The 18857-nt window shown below is 38.7% G+C and overlaps 1 protein-coding gene across 1 annotated transcript in view; it reads right to left on the bottom strand.

The window, feature by feature from the left end:
* Nucleotides 1-375: 375 nt before the first annotated feature.
* Fur2 (furin-like protease 2) overlaps nt 376-18857 on the bottom strand; it is a 536496-nt gene continuing 518014 nt past the window's right edge. Inside the window, exons 5-20 of the mRNA XM_019049259.2 lie at nt 17932-18091; nt 15525-15697; nt 12212-12342; nt 11011-11156; nt 10363-10527; nt 9871-9988; nt 9330-9652; nt 8809-9029; nt 7803-8163; nt 7186-7342; nt 6572-6843; nt 4299-4575; nt 3469-3668; nt 2727-2996; nt 2180-2352; nt 376-1149 (exon numbers count right to left, since the gene is read on the bottom strand). Of these exons, the coding sequence (XP_018904804.2) occupies nt 1051-1149; nt 2180-2352; nt 2727-2996; nt 3469-3668; nt 4299-4575; nt 6572-6843; nt 7186-7342; nt 7803-8163; nt 8809-9029; nt 9330-9652; nt 9871-9988; nt 10363-10527; nt 11011-11156; nt 12212-12342; nt 15525-15697; nt 17932-18091 (3246 nt within the window). The 3' untranslated portion in view covers nt 376-1050. The remainder of the gene's footprint in view (nt 1150-2179; nt 2353-2726; nt 2997-3468; nt 3669-4298; nt 4576-6571; nt 6844-7185; nt 7343-7802; nt 8164-8808; nt 9030-9329; nt 9653-9870; nt 9989-10362; nt 10528-11010; nt 11157-12211; nt 12343-15524; nt 15698-17931; nt 18092-18857) is intronic.

Genomic DNA, 18857 nt, shown 5'->3' with positions numbered 1-18857 from the left:
GAATTTTTCACAGGGAAACAAATTAAAATCGTTTTTTTGATCACAAATTTACAAAAAATGAGCAGAAAGTGAATAGGCACTTTATCTCAATGAGAAATCTACAATTATAAATATTGTAAAAATAATGACAAAATATAAAGAACTAAAGGAAAAAAATAACAAATCAGGAGATCTTGATGCAGAGACTGTCAATCTGATCAGTAGAAATCATCAGGAAAACATTTTTCAACAATGATTACCGAAGGAAAATGAAATAAGTGTTACAAAATCTAAAACTCATTTCTTCGTAAAATAAGTAATTTAGTGTCAAATTCTGCAATCATCACGTTCTTGCAACTCTGTTACATGAACTTGCATGCAGTCGAAAGGCAGAGATGCATTGTTTAAATGTTTCAATTTTTGAGCTAGTGAGTTTCAGCTTTCGTTACATTTATTTTTTGTATCAAGTCCTTGTTTGGTCTTTCGATTATAGGTACATTTCAACTTAAAGGAAGGATTGTAAACAGTTCTGGGTACAAAATGCAGAGTTGTGAACAAGTTAAACATACACATGGTCATCTATGAGACAGTGATTTTGAAGGTAAATCATTACGATGATTTTATGGAAAAAGAGAAAGCAACGGTAAAAATGAACAGACTTACTAATAGCTATTCGTGAGATTAATTACAAACCTAACTACCTATGATGAACTTTGATCAACTTCAGTTTGATTTAAGTAAACTAAATCTAACAAGTTCTGCTCTCACCAACCTTGCATTAAAAACAAATAATTGATCTAACATTTGTTCTAAGAATGACAAAGTATTCATTTTGATAAAAATTCATTGAATCACAAGATTAGAAAGAATTAATCCTACAATGCTATGAGTTATCCACTGGTTGGCTAATTATTTACTTGATGGTGACATCCAAGGGCTGGGTGAAGAACTTCGATCAAATGTTAGAGCGCAGTCGTGGAGCAAGATATCACAGGTCAGAACATATGATTTTGGAGACTCCGAAAAAAACGGAAGTCTCTGGTGAATTTCAATTGATTATTCTCATAAGCGTTACGTTGTTACTTGTGTGTTCGTTGATAATTCTGTATATTGGTGTACTGGCACCTTCTCATAACCTGCGTAACTAGGACGAGACCCCCTTGATCGTCGCTGAAAAAAGAAAGTAAGAAATGATTATGACATTGTAAGAAGCAAACCTACATTTTTACAAAATCCTTTCTTATTTTCTTGATGAACAAACATAATAAGAAGTAATTTTTGGTACATTTTCTTGTCCAAACTGCACTGCCGATTTAGTTTTCTTTGAAGCGAATTTTAAAATTTTATAGTGGAAGCAAATCTCTAAAAAAATTTTATAGTGGAAACAAATCTCTAAAAAAATTTTATAGATCAACAATGATTGCAAATCTAATGTAGGACGCTTCAATAGGTACCCTTTTTCTTGCTAGTATGCTAAAAAAAGCTTACATTCATAATTGTAATACTTCTCAACAAATTTAGGTAATGAATAAAAAAAAATAACAATTTTTCACTTCAAAACATTAGCCTATACGCATATTTGACAGTTTCACCTATATGTTACAGGTAATGCAGCAGGGGCGAGTAATGTTTCATAAATCACCCTATTAATATCAACATTTACCGGTCCTCTCGGGTGATGTTGACATTATACATTGATGGCTTAAGTGTGTTCGAGGTTTCCATTTGCGACGTTGCAGACTTCCGATCATACTTAATTTTTTCTCTGAAAAACTGGTCAACTTAATTTTTATGCTAACCCCACCTCTGTCTTCTTTGAGTTTCTCCAATCAGTCATGACCTTTCATTAGTCTGGTGTTATTGGGTTACACATCTTTTTCCTTTTCTATGCTTACATTCTTCATCTTCTTTATTGTGCAAATTTTCTTCCTTCAGGCGGTAAATTGTCGCAGTGGCGAAAATTCAGACCACACGTTAGGACGTTCGATCACAGGATGAGTAATCATGACAATGAACTGTCTCTAAATGTTCGCAGTGAACAGTTGTACATATTTGCCAGACCTCACTATTACCCATAATATACAGACTCATCAATGGTAAAAATTCAGGACCTACTTCCCAGCAAAATATTTTTGTAGACCTGTATCTAATTACATGTGGTGAATATACAAAAACGATGAATGAAGAAGGTTAATCTTACCTGTAAAACAGTAAAAACTACAACAAATAAAACAATGGCAGTAAGGCAAGCTAAGTATGCAACAGTTGTTGTCAGGGACAACATAGATGGTAAAGTCTGCTTCGGTGGTTCACTTTCCTCTAGGTTGAAAACTGTTCGCCTCTTCCCTGCTGGCGAACTCATATGGCATTTACCTATAAAAAACCCAACAATAAGAACATTATTCAGCCACAAGAACATAAAGTAAATTGAAAGGGATTCGTATACATTATTGTAATTAATATGTATTTGATTAAAAATGAAATCCTTTTAATCTGTGCCACTGTGTAGCCAAAGTGTCTAAAAAATTTAAATTCTTCAGTTTTCAATGCTTAGTAGTACTTAAAGCAGTACTTGCAATGGCAAGAGGTAAGAAAAAAAAATTAAATCATGATGCGAGTGATTTTTTAATAAAACAAAAGTAATTAGCAATTCTGTGCATGGAGGCATGAAGGCCAGAAAGGCTCCATTGAAAAATATTGGGAAAAAACGGCAGAAAAATGTTGGTCACACAATTGTGTAGGATTACCTGTTTCTTGATCACACGCACAACAGTCATGTCGTGTGTTTTGCGTACAGCATGGTACACATTGTTTATTTTGTGAATCTAAATGGAGAGGGAATGTACAAGAGGAACAACTGAATTGACCCGGCCCGCTGCAAGTCTTACATGACGGATGGCAAGATTTACATAGCTGAGTCACTGGGTCAAAATACTGTGATGACAGGCACGTGATGCACAGACCGCCATCTAGCATTGCACGTGGAGGACATGATGTGCACTGCAGTGGTCCTTCACCTACAATAAAGATAAGAAATGAAAAGCCAGTGAAGGGAACAAAGAGTCTTGAAAGAATGAAAAAAAAAAATTAGGAAGAATCTTGATTCAATTTTGAAAATTTTGATCTGTCAGAAAGGTTCTCTCGGGGATAGTATTTAAGATACATCTTTTTATGACTAATAGCAGTTGTATCCCATCCATGTTAACTGCGCAGTTTTTATTTGTTACTAATTTTTAAAATATTTGTATACTAGTCATACATTTTGCCTAGCATCTACATGTCAGCCTCACCACTAACTCATGATACTAATTGTTTAATTTTAAATTCTTTCCGGAGAAAATTAGGATACCTGATCAATTCTAAGTGACTCATTTGATGCCATCACAAAAAACTGCTTTATTATTAGGAATTTTATCGTTATTAGATGCCAAGGACGAATTACTCTTGGAAAATCGAACGTGGATACTTCAAGTCAGGAAAAATCAATACCTTTGCAAGTGCGACAATAATGATGACATTTCTGACAACCGTAGTCAGACATGTAGTATCCTTGGGGACATTCTGGGAAGCACTCCCCTGCTACAAGTTGCCACCCATTTGGGCAAGAAACACATTGATCTCGCCGTGGACCACTACAGGTCATGCAGCTCAAGTAACATTTGGAGCAAGTTCCAATGTCACTGTAGTACCTGTTACAAAGATAAATTAGCTTTGAAATTTTTTAACAAAGGATATTGAATGAAATTTAAGTACAAAGGGTTGAATAAAATGAGGTAAGTTTGAAGAAAAGAATTTACTGAGAGTTATTCTCTAAAAAATACAAAAAGTCTGGTTAAAATATTTTGCAACATAAGAAAGATAAGATTCTTAAAAAGGCAGATTCATATCTATAAATACACACAAATGTAATTTATTTAATTCTCCCTCTTCTTTTTGCCTTGTTTTTCCCTTCTTTCCTCTTTCCCTATTTCCTCCTCCCTCGTAATCGTATGGATCTCTCTACAATCCCTCAAGGTGTTAATGGCTAATATTGAGTTAAGCCATATTTAAAATAAACTAATGAAAATACCAACAAAATTCGTTTGGATGCGGTTGGAAAAAATAACTAGATCTTCAATGAAATAATGCTGTTATGAGTATGATAATTATCATTTTATGTGGTTCCCAAAGAGGATGAGTCCATCTATCTAATTCCTATAGAAGATATGTCTGGAAAATTTCTACCGTGTCTCTACTTTAGGATATTGGGATTGGTATGCAAATAGAAATTGATACGTACGTTGCAGAGAAGCCCAAAACAGAAGCTGAAAGGAACTTACCCAGCCGCACAAGTAGGTCGGCACTCGCCACTTTGGAGGAGTAGTGGAGGCTGACAAACAGTGCAGTTAGCACGGGATATACACTCTTGACAAGTATGGACACACGGTACACAAGTAGCATGATCGTTGTAGTATCCAACTGAACAAGCAGGCACACAACGGGACCATTCAAGGAATGTTGGCTCATGACAGGTCAGACACTCTTCCTCATCGCCTCCAAAACAAGTCTCGCACGTTCCATGGCACTTTATACAATCTGATCCATTCCAATAATTTCCTGGAAACAAAAAACAAGCCTTCAACTTTCATTCCGATGCTTAAATGGAGTATAGAATGAGAGGCAAAAGTAAAAGCTTTTAGCCAGAACTAAAGTTTGAGTATGGCTACTGTAGTGCACTCTCAAAGGAGAGAGAGGAGAGGAATTAAAGGATGTAAGTATTGGATTAGGATTCAGGAATACAATAAATTACAAGGTGGTAAAATAGTACTGAGTCCACACTCTTTAGACAATACGGCAAAATGTCTTTGGAAGATTTCATTTTGAAGATTCAAAAGGACCTCATTCATAAGATCGATCTAGCTTTTCCTCACAGCTCACTCACAGTCTTTAAATTCTTTTAAAAACTATCTTATCTTGAAAAGAGCACGTAGACACTCTTGATCAAAGAAAAGACTCAAGGAGTCGTGAGTAATTGTTTTTAAACTTAAGTGCAGATGACTTTAAGGCTAGAAATTTTCTATTTAACGCCTACAGAACTTTTCTAGTTATGAGGGCTACAGACAAGGAGCTTTTTATTCTCTTTTGGTACTTGCTGAAGAGATATAGATATTTAAGAATCTCATTACATGTGCCCCAAATAGGACAAAACAACGAAACACCTGAATTTGGGGTAACTTGAAATGGTTATCATCTGAAGGCAGTAGCGCACATACAAGAAAAACAAAAACCTCCACCTCTCCTTCTCTATTGCTAATGATTAATATATATATTATTCTATCTCTCCTTCTCTATTGCTAATGATTAATATATATTATTCTACCTCTCCTACCCTATTGCAAATGATTGAAATCCCCCTATTTTAAAGGAACCATGAAAGTTAACAAAACGGTTTGGTACCTGCAGACTCAAAGGGATTAAATACATCAAAACATCTTCGGAGAACAGTTTACAATTCTTCGGGTGTAGTTTGCAGTCTTGATTTTCAATGTGTGTATGTCAAGAGGCTGAGGATGGGAAAATGAGGATAAGGATGGGTACACTCATCAACAAAAACGTATGAAATAGATCTACATAGGAGTTCCTTGCACTTTTGATGATAAGGAGGAAGGTATACTAGTGAGAAACACAACTCTAAAAATTTGCCCCCAACAACAAGACGAAAACGAAGATGATTTGCAATATTTAGGTAAGATTGTTCCTTCAGAAAAGTTTCAAACAGTATCTTAATCATATTTTTTACATTGCTTGGTGTAAGTATTTAATTATTTATGTATCATCTATATCAGTTATATAGACAAAGGTTGATACAAATTATTCTGAAATACCTAAGTACTTTGAGCAGCCGTGAATTAGACATTGTTTCCGAAGTTCTATTTTCACTTAGGCCATAGTAACAAAGCTAGGTATATTTAATATAATTATTTTAGGATCAATTTTGTACATCAATGCAACCACTAAAAATTTTAGGAATTTTAGGGAATCATTTGCATCCAAAGAATTATTGAGAAAATGTCTTGAAATTTGGGAACTGAGCACAAAGAGTCATTAGTTTAGTTATTTTATTTATAGACATTCAGCATCCTAGGCTATTAACGTCTTTACAAAGAATTTGGAAGATGGATGTATATACAAAAATTTAGATTTTTAAATTAAGGGAGGCAAAGAGTGTCATTAGTTTGGTTGTGACATTGGGTTCACCGCATGTTAGTGGGTTTGTATTCCATTTGAAAAAGTATTGTATGATTACGTTTTTATGTGAATAGAATTAGCCATCAAGTTGCTGTTTGGGTGGCTATAGCCTTTTTGAATAATCTTCAAAGTTTGTTGATCGGGTGCCCTCATTAAAATTTTTAAATTAGAAAATGACTGGCTAGCTTCTGAAAATTACAAATTGAATTTTACCCTCCTAAATTCTCAGCAAACCAACATCAAGGCTAAACTTTGGGTAACCTTCCAAAAGTTACAGGCAAAAAACAGAAACTTTTTTGATTTGTTCCTGAACATTGGAATGTGTATACTTTCTTGAAAATAGGGATGAGTAAATGGGGCTCACCTATTTTACATTGGAGTCCTCCTGCTCGAACACATTTGTTCTTCTTATTTAATTCAAAGTCAGATTGACATGTTAGACAACCGGCAGAATTACACGTTGCACAGCCTGGTGAACACCTCATACATTCTCTACGCTTTTTATTTGAATAATATCCATCAGGACACGCCTTAAAGCACTTTCCATTCAAAGCATAGTAACCGGAGCGACAAGTGATGCATTGATTTTCTTGCGGACCAGAGCAAGTTTCACAAGAGTTGTGACAAGCTGAGCACCTATGTAAAAAATGAGGAAAGACGGTTTTAAAATAAAGAAATTTTTTTTGGAAAAAGCCTTCGTGTGATCAATATAATTTTTTTTTTTTTCCATTTTAACATTTTTAAGAGTGAGCAGGAACAAAAATAAAATAAGAATAAAATAAAATAGTAAAAGAAATAGTAAAAAAAGAGAATCTTTTTAGCCTTTTCTCAAAACTGTCACTGAGAGTTTCAAGAATAAATAGAGTACATATTTGGAATAATTAGAGATCGAAGATTTCAAGAATATAGTTGATTACTGATCCAAAAACTCTTGAGGAACATGGAGGAAGAAGTTAAACCTAAATAAAGCCCACTCACCTATAATCGTCTGTTTCATACGTAAAAATAGGACAGGCAGCATAACATTTATTCTTGTACAAGACCAAATGATGATCGCAGGTTGTACAAAATTCTGGACTGTCCTGACAACTTCCACAATTGGCTGCACAAGGAACACAAGTTCCTTCCTCAGTGTCTAGAAACCAAACAAAATGAATAATGAAAATATGCATTCAGTACAGGCATTGGAAATGGATCCATAGAGAGAGGTAAACTGTCTATAGATTTAAGGTTTAACTTGGTTAAAGTTTTGATAAAAAGCAAATTGTAATTTGATATTTCTTTTTATGATAAATATTTAGAATCCAAAATTAGTATTAAATTTTAAATCTTTTTGGAGCTGATTTGATGGTCGTAGCTGGTCTACTAGTCGATAATCAGTGTTAAATGGTTTACTTTGTTACATTTCAATCGATTGAAGTCTATTAAATCCATACCCTCCGATTCGACAACTGATGTTTTTACGCACATTATACTAATTATTTCGGTCTTCAATTGCGATTTAAAGTTTGTCATACTAAATTTGAATCCTATTCATTACCTCCCTCTCTTTGCGTATGCTTAATTGAATACATTTTAGATACAATGCAACTTACTTTCATAATAACCCTCTGGACACTGCTGAAGGCAAACTGCTAAATCAACGAGCCTCAAATGGGCTGGAGCACAAGTTAGACAACTGTCTTGACCAGGACCTGCACATGTCTCACATGACTCATGGCATGGATAACAGCGTCCATTCTCACTTGCAAAGCTCCTGGGAGGACAGCGGCTGACACAAGTATTGTCCAATTTGTAATGAGAGCAAGCGACACATTGTGTTGGGCCTTTTCCAAAGCAACCTTGGGGATCACACTCAGGGTCACAGCTGTGAATGACACGTCTGCCTTCAGACGGGGCTAGCTGATGGTTTTCTGTTGCTCCAAGAGAGGCTCTCTCACCTGTTAAAGAGGCAACCTGCAAAAGATAAATTCACAAGAATAATAATTTCGGATTTTTGTTCTATAGGTGATTGAACAGCAGAATTTGGGACCTTGATCTCTGCTTGTTGAGATATTGATTTTTTTATCGAAACCTTATTTTAAGCTTTCTGTTCTTTGTCTTGTTATGGATGTATTAACCACTTTGACAGCGCACTAGGTTGCGACGCCTAACTGCCACAGGAATCTATTATGGTAGAGATCCTCTGAAAGCTGGTCTCTGTCCATCTTTTTTTGGATACCTTTTAATCCACATTTTAGCTGGAAGCCCTCTATGCCTCGTCAACTTGTACCAAAAACTGTGGTTGCAAATTGAAAATGAATTATGATCATACAATAAAATTTATAATTTTGAAGTTGAATAAGTGTATTCCTGGACGAAAGTGAAAACTTAAAACATCAGAGAAAAACCACACCCAAACACCCTTAAATTTATTCAAATTGTTTCATAAAAACTGTACAAGAAAAGGTTGAGGTTGAGTTATAAAGAAATATTGTTACAATATATAATAATACATAAAATATATAAATAACTATCAATCCTTCATCAGTATAAAGGAATGACTTAGTAAATTCCTTTATTGTTTCATTTTGGAGAAAAGATAGAGTGCACTACACTTACAGATGCCTCAGGATCACTGCCTGCTGCTGTAAAGATGTCCAGATTCCTGAAAAATTCGCTGCTTGGAGCACTTGCAAAGAAGTTAGGTGGGGAGGAGGCAGAAGGGAATGTAAAACCTCTTGCCTGCTGAGCTTGTTGAGAGAGAATGTTATACGAGTTACGAAGCCTGACTGGGTTCACAGCAGTTCCATAGAATATAAGTTGCCATTTTTTCAAGATTCCTGGATAGAAACAAGATGAGAAATTGAGTAAATACAAATGGTTGGATTTGATTAGGTAGGTAATACGAATCTGAAGAATGTAATTCTCTCTGATATCACTTCTAAGCTTGCTGTCATTTCCTTTTGTAGTGCAGATATATTTGCTCAATTTTTGCTACACTGCGATCCGTGATTAAGACATACGTTAACTATTCAAACATGTTGTCAGTAAATCTTACATCAGCATAGAACAATCTTTGTTTGAAAAGGAGCAGTTTGTTGAATAATTTTCATGATGATTTTAAAGACTTTGAATAATACCTGGTTGATTCACTCTGCGGCTTCCTCCATTAATGATCTTCAATGTCCATCTACCTTCAGCTTTCTCTCCCCAATAGTGAACACTGAGGAACGGCCAGTCGTCAAAGTTTGAACTGACGATATCTCTCGGCCGCTCAAAAAGAAGGGTTGATGTCGTTCCCATTGGAGATGTCAGCAGTATCCTCAAATTGCCTCTTGGGAAGAACCGAAGAGATATTTTGCATTGAACATGTTCAACATATTGAACTTCATTTAATGTTCCAAGACATGCATTAACATCCATGGTGACAGTCATGGAGCTACCGTACGTGGGGTCAATTGGTCTGTGAATAACGCAAAAAGGAAATGCACTTTAAAAAAGGCCCACAAGACAAAATCAGTCGAGTATTTGGTTGAACAAATTTATGAATTTTAAGATTTAGAGATTCTTGGAAATGTTTGTAGAGTTGGTAAACCATGAGACTCTTTTAAATTATTTTTTATAAAAATCCTGGAATGATGCAAGAAGAGCAAATAAGGGATGAGGATTGTTTTTACTCACCTGTCTTCATTTATTTCTTGAGATTTACAAATGTGTTGGGGAGGAACAGTAATCCACTGCTCTGCAAGAGCAACCATAGCACCACCATCCATTAGCCCATAGCCAAATTTATGACTCACTGAAAAAAGGTAAATTAAGTAAGAAAATCAACTCACTGAAATGAGATCATAGGAAATCCATCTTCGGATAGATTTTTTCACAAATATTTAGGTAACTGAAAATTATAGATCAATAAAAGTGGATGTCAATGTTTTTTTATTTTCTTGGCCTTAATCTTTAATATTTCAAGGAGGGGCAGGGTTTCCTTTCCACTTTTCATTCCTAACAGACTTACTATCTATGGATCTGCTGGCTCATGAAAAAAATGAATTTTTTTTCCTTCTTTTCTTCTGATTATGCAAACTTTAATGGGTGAAGCAATTCGTTTTCTAATCCTTCAAAATGTTGTTACATCAGAACTGAATATGATGTTGAACGATGATGGAAACTTACCTTCCCTTTTCACACCATTGACGATCCAGCCACCCTCCTTCTTTAAAGGCTCAGACTTGGAGGTTAAAACAACAATATACTGCATATCTCTCCAGGTCAGATTTGGATTTGCTTCCAATGCGAGGGCGCACATTCCAGCTGCTAAAGGTGCCGAGGCAGAAGTTCCTAAAATTGAAAAATAAGGTTGTTTGCAAAAAGTTCTATAAACAATTTTCGCCTTTTTATTGACTGTGAAATCACCTGCTTTTTTTCAGTGTTTCTCTTTATGAGGAAATATTCATGAATTTTCCTAAAATTTCAGGTTTGCCTATCCAGACTTATTGAGAGTGTTAATAAATGTATTTTAAGTTTGATTAGAGAGAAAGAGAGGGGAAAGAGGCGGGAGGGGAGGAAGGGAGTGAATTAACTGAATTATTTTCTTTTTTTAAAAAGAAAGAGAAAAAATTGGTCTGTCCAACTTAATAACTTACTCTTACTTAATTTACATCATAGAACAACAACTGGTAGCTTTTAGAAAGCACAATAATGGGATAGAACTTTATGGAGTCCCTTTTTCATCCCAAACCCTGTAGTTACTGTGACAAAGTAACAGAGGTTTTATTTGATTTTTGTCCATTTCTGATGAGATGAAACGATGTTAGAACGTACCAGTGTGCTCAACAGTACAAATGTGATCTGGCCTCAGTTTTCCGTCCATGTCAACAGTGGCTATGCTCTTGTCATGGCCTGGAGTCCCAGAACTGTACGTGGTTGCTAAAGTTGATGAGCATTCTTCAAGATACCAAGGTTTGTATCTGTTTAAAAAAAGAGAGAGTAAGTGATCTGTTTAATAATCTTGACAGTTGCAGCAAAGATTCTTTACTTAAAATTAATTTTGCTCTTGGAGAGAGGGAAATGACGTTTGATCATCCACAGAATGCCTAGACATTATCATGTTACCTACTTACAATTAGAGCTCACAGAGGATTTCCTCTACTTATAGTTAGTGCTTACAGAGGATTTCCTCTCTGATCATCTCCTTCAAATGCCAAGTGTTAAACATAAAGCTTGGATATTGGAAAACTTAGTGAAATCCGGAGTGTGATCAAAATTGATGATTGCAAAAAAATACTTAAGTATCATAGAAACATTTCACTTGATGTTTGGAGTTCGATTTTTAACATGATCTTTTAGTCTCAAATGGTTAACACTACATTAATACTGAAAAAAATAACCTTACATGAATAGAAAAATGTTGCTGGCGTTTAACTCAAACTTGCGTTCGTTTCATACTTGTTGAATTAAACCCTCCTGCTCCAAAAGTACACAGGAAAAAAAGTCTCTTGGATCCAGAGTCCAGACTCTAAAAATATCCGACAAGATAAAATACTCTTGATTCAATCGGATTTTTGCTTAAATCAAAAGGGAATCCCTTTAAATTAAGAGTCTTGACTCTCGATTGAAGCAAAAATCTGATTGAATCAAGGGCAAATTTTTTTAAGAGTCTGGATTGTAGATCCAAGAGACTTTAATTTCTGGTATACGTAATAATGCATTTTATGAAATAGAAAATCGCGCAGACCGTTGAACTGTGTTATTAGGAGCGAGAGACCGACTGACTGACTGACTGACCCTTCTTCGAAAATATAATTAGCGTGAAGAGCTGACTTGACGAGACACCATTTTTCAACTTCGCAAGATATCTTAGAATGCATTTCTCATCTGATTTTCATTGCGGTGCTTGGTAGGTACGCCAGTTTAAATGATGCGTGGCCTCGCACGCATAATTCCTAATACCTACGCACTTAAAAGCTGAGAAGAGGGTTGCATAAGCAACGATACGAAGGCGGTATTTTAGAACATCTCTTACCCTCCTTGAGTGGCACTGGATATTGAGAGAGTGAATATACTATTAGTGTATCCGTCACAATTGCAGGAATCCGAATGGCGACCTCCATTTCCTGAGGCCCAGACGAAGATCGAGCCCTTCCCGCGTCGACCCTGTTAATAAAAAAAAAACCGCTATCAAAAGACAGTAACAACATTAACATCCATAGAGAAGGGAAATGCAAGGAAATTTGTTGATGCGTTCCTATCTGAAAACAGTTATTCTTGTGTTATGAGCAAAAGTTCACGCTGTAAGGACCATCATTACTTGAGTGAGGAATAAAGATATAATCTAGAGGAGCTTTGCTTCATCGCAGGAAAGCTCCTGCGGTTCCTACCATGATTCTTGTCGAACTTCTCAGTTTTAGGTAATTACTTTAGGACTTCTTCCAAGAAAAAAAAAGTGAGCTTTCCGTGTGATTTTGCTAAAAATGGACAATTTAGCCTAACCCCCCCCCCCCCCCCCCAAATTTTAGCGTACCCCAAAATCGTTTGACGTGCATAAGGAGACATCTCGCCAAATGTAGTGCGGCCATCGGTCGGCGCGAAACGCGCGCCTACAAGACTGCATGAATACTTAACGCATTGCGCCAAACACAGTGCGGGCGAGGGTCGGACTGCATGAATACTTCACGCATTGCGCCAAATACAGTGCGGTCGCCGTTTGACGCAAGACGCATATTAGCGCCTACAAGACTGCGGGAATACTTCACGCATTGCGCCAAACACAGTGCGGGCGAGGGTCGGCGCGAAACGCCGAATCATCATTATCATCAATATCATTTTAAATAAAGTGAATGTGGATACATATTTTAAGCATGACTTTCTGAGTGAATTTTGATTAGAACACGTGAAAAGAAATATGCTTTATTTTCGATCTTATACATATTTTTGGTTCTTTAGAGGGAAATAACGGTTCTGAAGATAACGACGTTATCGAAGCCCAAGCTGGCCTCGCGGAGACTTTCGAGACCAATTTTCGCTGAAATTGTATTCGGAGGAGAGGACGGAAGCAGGGCGGGCTCGCGTCGTTTTTCACGTTTTAGGTAATTACTTTAGGACTTCTTCCAAGAAAAAAAAAGTGAGCTTTCCGTGTGATTTTGCTAAAAATGGACAATTTAGCCTAACCCCCCCCCCCCCAAATTTTAGCGTACCCCAAAATCGTTTGACGTGCATAAGGAGACATCTCGCCAAATGTAGTGCGGCCATCGGTCGGCGCGAAACGCGCGCCTACAAGACTGCATGAATACTTAACGCATTGCGCCAAACACAGTGCGGGCGAGGGTCGGACTGCATGAATACTTCACGCATTGCGCCAAATACAGTGCGGTCGCCGTTTGACGCAAGACGCATATTAGCGCCTACAAGACTGCGGGAATACTTCACGCATTGCGCCAAACACAGTGCGGGCGAGGGTCGGCGCGAAACGCCGAATCATCATTATCATCAATATCATTTTAAATAAAGTGAATGTGGATACATATTTTAAGCATGACTTTCTGAGTGAATTTTGATTAGAACACGTGAAAAGAAATATGCTTTATTTTCGATCTTATACATATTTTTGGTTCTTTAGAGGGAAATAACGGTTCTGAAGATAACGACGTTATCGAAGCCCAAGCTGGCCTCGCGGAGACTTTCGAGACCAATTTTCGCTGAAATTGTATTCGGAGGAGAGGACGGAAGCAGGGCGGGCTCGCGTCGTTTTTCACGTTTTTGGGCGTTCCGTCGCCGATTTTTTAAGCGGGCGTCCGGCGAGTTTTATTATTTCAACAGTTTTCTCTTTTAAGTTGCAGCTCTCGGGTGGACACAGTAAAATATTACGAGCATTCAGCACCAGAGGAGCATGAAATTCAACGGCTCCGCCCGACTCCAAGGTCCCTGTCCCATCCGCGGGAGACATCGGGCCGGAGACCGCAGTGGGAGGGGCGGGGAGGGGATACAGGGGAGGGCGAGAGGGGAGGGAAGATTTATCGGCTCATTAATTCATTTGAGTAACTTGCGCTGCGTCCTTATTTCTTTCGTGCAAACTCTCGTCGCACCGAGCGCTCTGCACGGCTCAAAACACCGTCCTACCAAATTTCCCCCTATTCTTGCGCGGGCTGGTCCAAGAATTGTCAGTTCAGACATCATGTCACTTTCATCTCCTCTTTTCAATTTTCTATGGAGACAATTACATACATGACAAATATTTCCAAAAATCAACTCTTACTGAGTGCATCAAATATTGAATACAAATAGGCGACGTCGTTTTTATGTAAACAAAAGTTTATTGGCGGAGGTAAAATGTGCTTGCGGACAAAACTTTAAAAATCTCCATAAACGTCTTAAAACTGAATGGTATTAACCAAAATACGTGCATAAAATCCGTTTTCATAGCGCTCTGCGACATCCAACCGCCAAAGTACCATATCCTCCCAAAGCCCTTCAAGGAGTTGGCACTCCCCCTTTCCATCTAAAATCCCCTGTCGCCACCATTTCACTGGGCGTCCCCTTCGTCTCGTCCCAGGAGAAATCCAAATCAAGTATCATCTTTGGCAGCATTTTTTCCGTCAACCTATTGACATGACCATACAAGACAAGTTGTTTGGTCATGATGTCGAATACGATGTTACTTTCGACTCCTATGATCTGACGCACTCCATCATTGCAGACCCGAAAAAATTCCCCGAATAATTTATTCTGATGCAGAAAAGTGGAAACGTCCTTTCTGTAGAATTGAAGTCAATTTAAATGCCACCTCTCCCAACATCATAAATTTACTCATAATCTATAATGCAATGTATGTAGTCCTCCCTAAGGGTAGAATATAGGGGGTGACATCGTGGCAGCCACCATTCGATTTGATCGTGACGTAGGATTGTACATCCACCTATTGGTAAACAAGAATGGGAACACAGCTAAGCGCGGCCACTGCGTATATGCCCCCAAAATTGTCACGACCCTCATCAAACTTGTGGCTCCTTGGCGTGGCGTAGAAAATATACATTTCTCAGCTCGCCATCGCTTTTCCTTGTTTTTTTTTTTTTCTCGAAGAGTCCTCCGTACTTAAAACGACCTTACAAATAAACGTTAGCTACAAAGGTACCACGATTCGGTGGAAGGAATTAACCAAGTTTTTGGAATATGGCATCAGCGGTGAACTACCTGGCAAACAGGGTGGAAAAGGAATGCAAACGTGGGTGCTGCACGTGGACCAAGTGGCCTGGGAGGGGGTGGGATCAGCGGAGGAAGGGGGGGGGGGGAATAATCTGGGGTACATTGAATGTAGGACGTGGTGAGAAGCGAGTACTTACACTGGTGACTCCATAAATAAATGCTCTCCTGGCCAGGGGCCCCGGGCCGTCGACCATTTTGCCGTCATCTTCAGGACCCCACGAAGCGCTGTAGATATCGATGTGATTAATGTTGAGTCCGAGCGCTCGGGCCTCCACAGCATCGTTCACCGTACCGTCCAACATTCGGACCCCTGGAAAATTACAAAAAAGATATCCGGATAAAAAAAAAAAAACAGTGGGGATTCTCAAGTTACTGCTGTTCTGGTTTTGAAACTAAAATATTGCAAAAATAATGAGCGTAACTGAGACGAAGGAGAACATCAAGGCGACAGAGTGACAGCGAAAGGTCGCGAGAAGTGAACATGAATGGGAAAGTATATCGTTGAGCTTACTCAAAACACTGATGACGTGACGCATATTGACACAAGGAAGCATTTATTTCTTTCGTTATGTTTGGGACAGTGCGATCCACCAATGGGCTTGGTTCCAAACTATTGCTAGAGCAAAGGGAAGAATTCTTCCTGAGGTTTCGTCTCCATGGGACGTTTCATGGGATTTGTCGCTGGGAAGAATCTCATTTGCGAAGTTGGAAAAAATACTGAGTTAGTTAATACAGGCTAAATAAAAGCCGCTAAAATTTAGCCGGCAAAAGTTAGTTATAGACCCATTGCTAGTGATAGATAGTGATAGACGATAGAAGTAGTGATAAAATGAGGAAGTTCCAGGGGCGGCTCTTAAACAGTGGCGTAGCTTGCCATGCGATACATCGATTATCTGCCTTTTAATCTTATGGGAAAGTATCGATAAACAGGGTGTTCGCAACGGACACCGTAATAATCGATTCTTCACCACGGCTTCAAATGAGGAAAAATCGATCATCGATCACTCGCGCCTCGCCACTGCTCTTAAACATCCGGAGAAAAATTCGAGAAGTGCCCCGAGAAGAGACACATAAAAAACCGATCGGAACTCGCACTGTACCGCGTGAACCTTCCTCGCGACGAAGTTTTCCGGACGCAACGTTTTCTCGTTTCCCCGAATCGCAAAGTTGTTGATAAGCCGCCGACACCCGCTAATTTCATTGCGGATTTTTGTCGACGCGTGCCGGGGGGGGGGGGGGGGGGAGAATACTGATACAGAGCATACCTCGGGGAATTATTGATGAGCCTTTTGTGAAAGACTCGAAAAGTTGGCAGGCAACTTTCGCCGAAAGCTCCACCTGAAAGACAGAGGGAACTCGTCGCTCGCTCCGACTGCGCCGCGCTGATAACAAAATTAAGACGTTCGTGTACGCGGTTGCGAGTTTGGATAGATCCCCGGATTACTCGGCTTTCGAGGAGAGAGAGCGGAGATATTTACGCGGTTTTTACAATTAACGGCAATACTGTGAGCACAGACACATAGTGCACGGCCCCTAGAGCCCTGACCCGAATGTAAAGCAAAGCACGCACTGAGAAAGAGGGAGGGGTGAGAAAACAGGGAGAGGGGTGGAGGAGTGGAATAGATGGGAGAAAGAAGAGGGGAGGGGAAGACAGGAGGGAAAAGGGAAGAAAAGGGGGAGCGAGAAAAGAATAATAATGTAGTAAAATTTACTGTTGATCTAAAAGTTATCATGTAAAAGCTTACATGCAAAACTTTATGGCTCTGGTAATGATAATGTTACCTTTCCACTAACTTGATCTGACAGATCGAAGGTGAAACTACCAGTACGCTGATTATTGAAATTGATAGATAAAGCCATAGACAAAGAGGACATATGGAGTGCGTAGCGATCCCATTGGTTGAAATGAGTGGTTGTAATGGACAAAAGAGTTAAGTAATAGACTAACTAACGGTAACCGACAAGAGACCCTACAGTTAGTCCACCATTTTCCCCCTTAGTCTATAAGAATCACCCGCTTCAACCAAACCCATGGTCGAGTAGTCATCGCAAGTAACTCTCGCATTGCGTCTGGTGCAATGCGAGAAGTATTCATGCAATCTTGTAGGCGCTAATATGCGTTTGACGCCGACCGGACTGTTTGGAGCAATGCGTTGAGTATTCCTACAATCTTGCATAGGCGCTGCTATGAGTTTGACACCGACCGCATCGCTCCATACTCCCTATATCTTCTTTGTCTATCGCTTTGTCTATTAATTTCAATAATCAGCCTGCTGACCACGTGCCTTGTTTGCGGTGTTTCAAAATCTCCGCTTCCACTTCATTTTTTGAAGGAGAAAAAATCAATATCATTCCTCGAAGTTATCACAGAGTTTTCTCTTCCGCAACACCTTCGATAATTGCAAATTGATCGATTCACGTCTTGAGCAATAGCGACTTCAAACGTAAGATAGCTATCAATGCACCTTAATTAACTTTAAACGTCTTATTTTTTCAATGAGGCAAGGAGCTTTTGAAGAGCGTAATCGGATGATAAGGACGTACCTCCGATGCTGGCGTTGTAGGCGACACCGACGCCGCAGAAGTGGTTGAAGGCCACGCCGGCGACCTCACCGGCGCACCGAGTCCCGTGCTTGTTGTCTCCGTTGTCCCTGGGCATCGGGTCGTCGTCGTTGTCGTTTATGTCAGTGCTTGCATTTCGGTCCTGAAACACCAAAATAACACCTCGCTGTCAATACAACATACAAATACACATACAAAAGGGCGACAACGTGATAAACGAAAATCACTAGAAAAGTGCCGCTGCCAACCTATGCATTTGAAAGATTAATCAGTAGGGCCGACAGCGTATTGTAAACAAGTGTTTTTGAGGATTAAAACTTTGAAACTGAGAAAATTTATGCGAAATCAAAGTTTTGGCTCTGATGGTCTTCAATCGATGACGAAGATGAGGAAAGCACGATAACGATGATATTTGATGGCGTCGGTCAAGAAAAAAAGGCGAAACATCATACTTTGATCGCACCAATTATGCGGATAGAGACAAATACGAAATTCAAGAACTTTTATCTTGCATCATTTCTCATTACTCAAATACCACGTAGGACTGGAAAATCAGACAAAAATGTAAGGAATTTTGGAGGCCGCATAATCTCTGGTGTTGCCGAGACCAAGAAAATGCAGGCTCCGACCGGCATTAGAACCCAATACCTCAGCCTAATAGTTATCCTAAGGACCCAAAGTATATTGGTGGACCAAACCCGAAAATCATCAGCTGTAGAATCTATCACACACAAAAATTTACCTACGTGATATGATCCAGATTTGTAAAGATTACGAATTGTCCCGAACACACGGTATACTCCCACGGCGTAATTTATTCCTCAAGCTCACCGTTCAGAACGAAGTAGCCAGCTTGTAAAAAAAATTTACAGTTCGAATTAATAAGAAAATGATAGATTCTTTCATGA

Source organism: Bemisia tabaci, chromosome 1 (genome assembly GCF_918797505.1).
Source record: "Bemisia tabaci chromosome 1, PGI_BMITA_v3".
Lineage (NCBI taxonomy): Eukaryota > Metazoa > Arthropoda > Insecta > Hemiptera > Aleyrodidae > Bemisia > Bemisia tabaci.
This window is presented reverse-complemented; position numbering and strand designations above follow the sequence as displayed.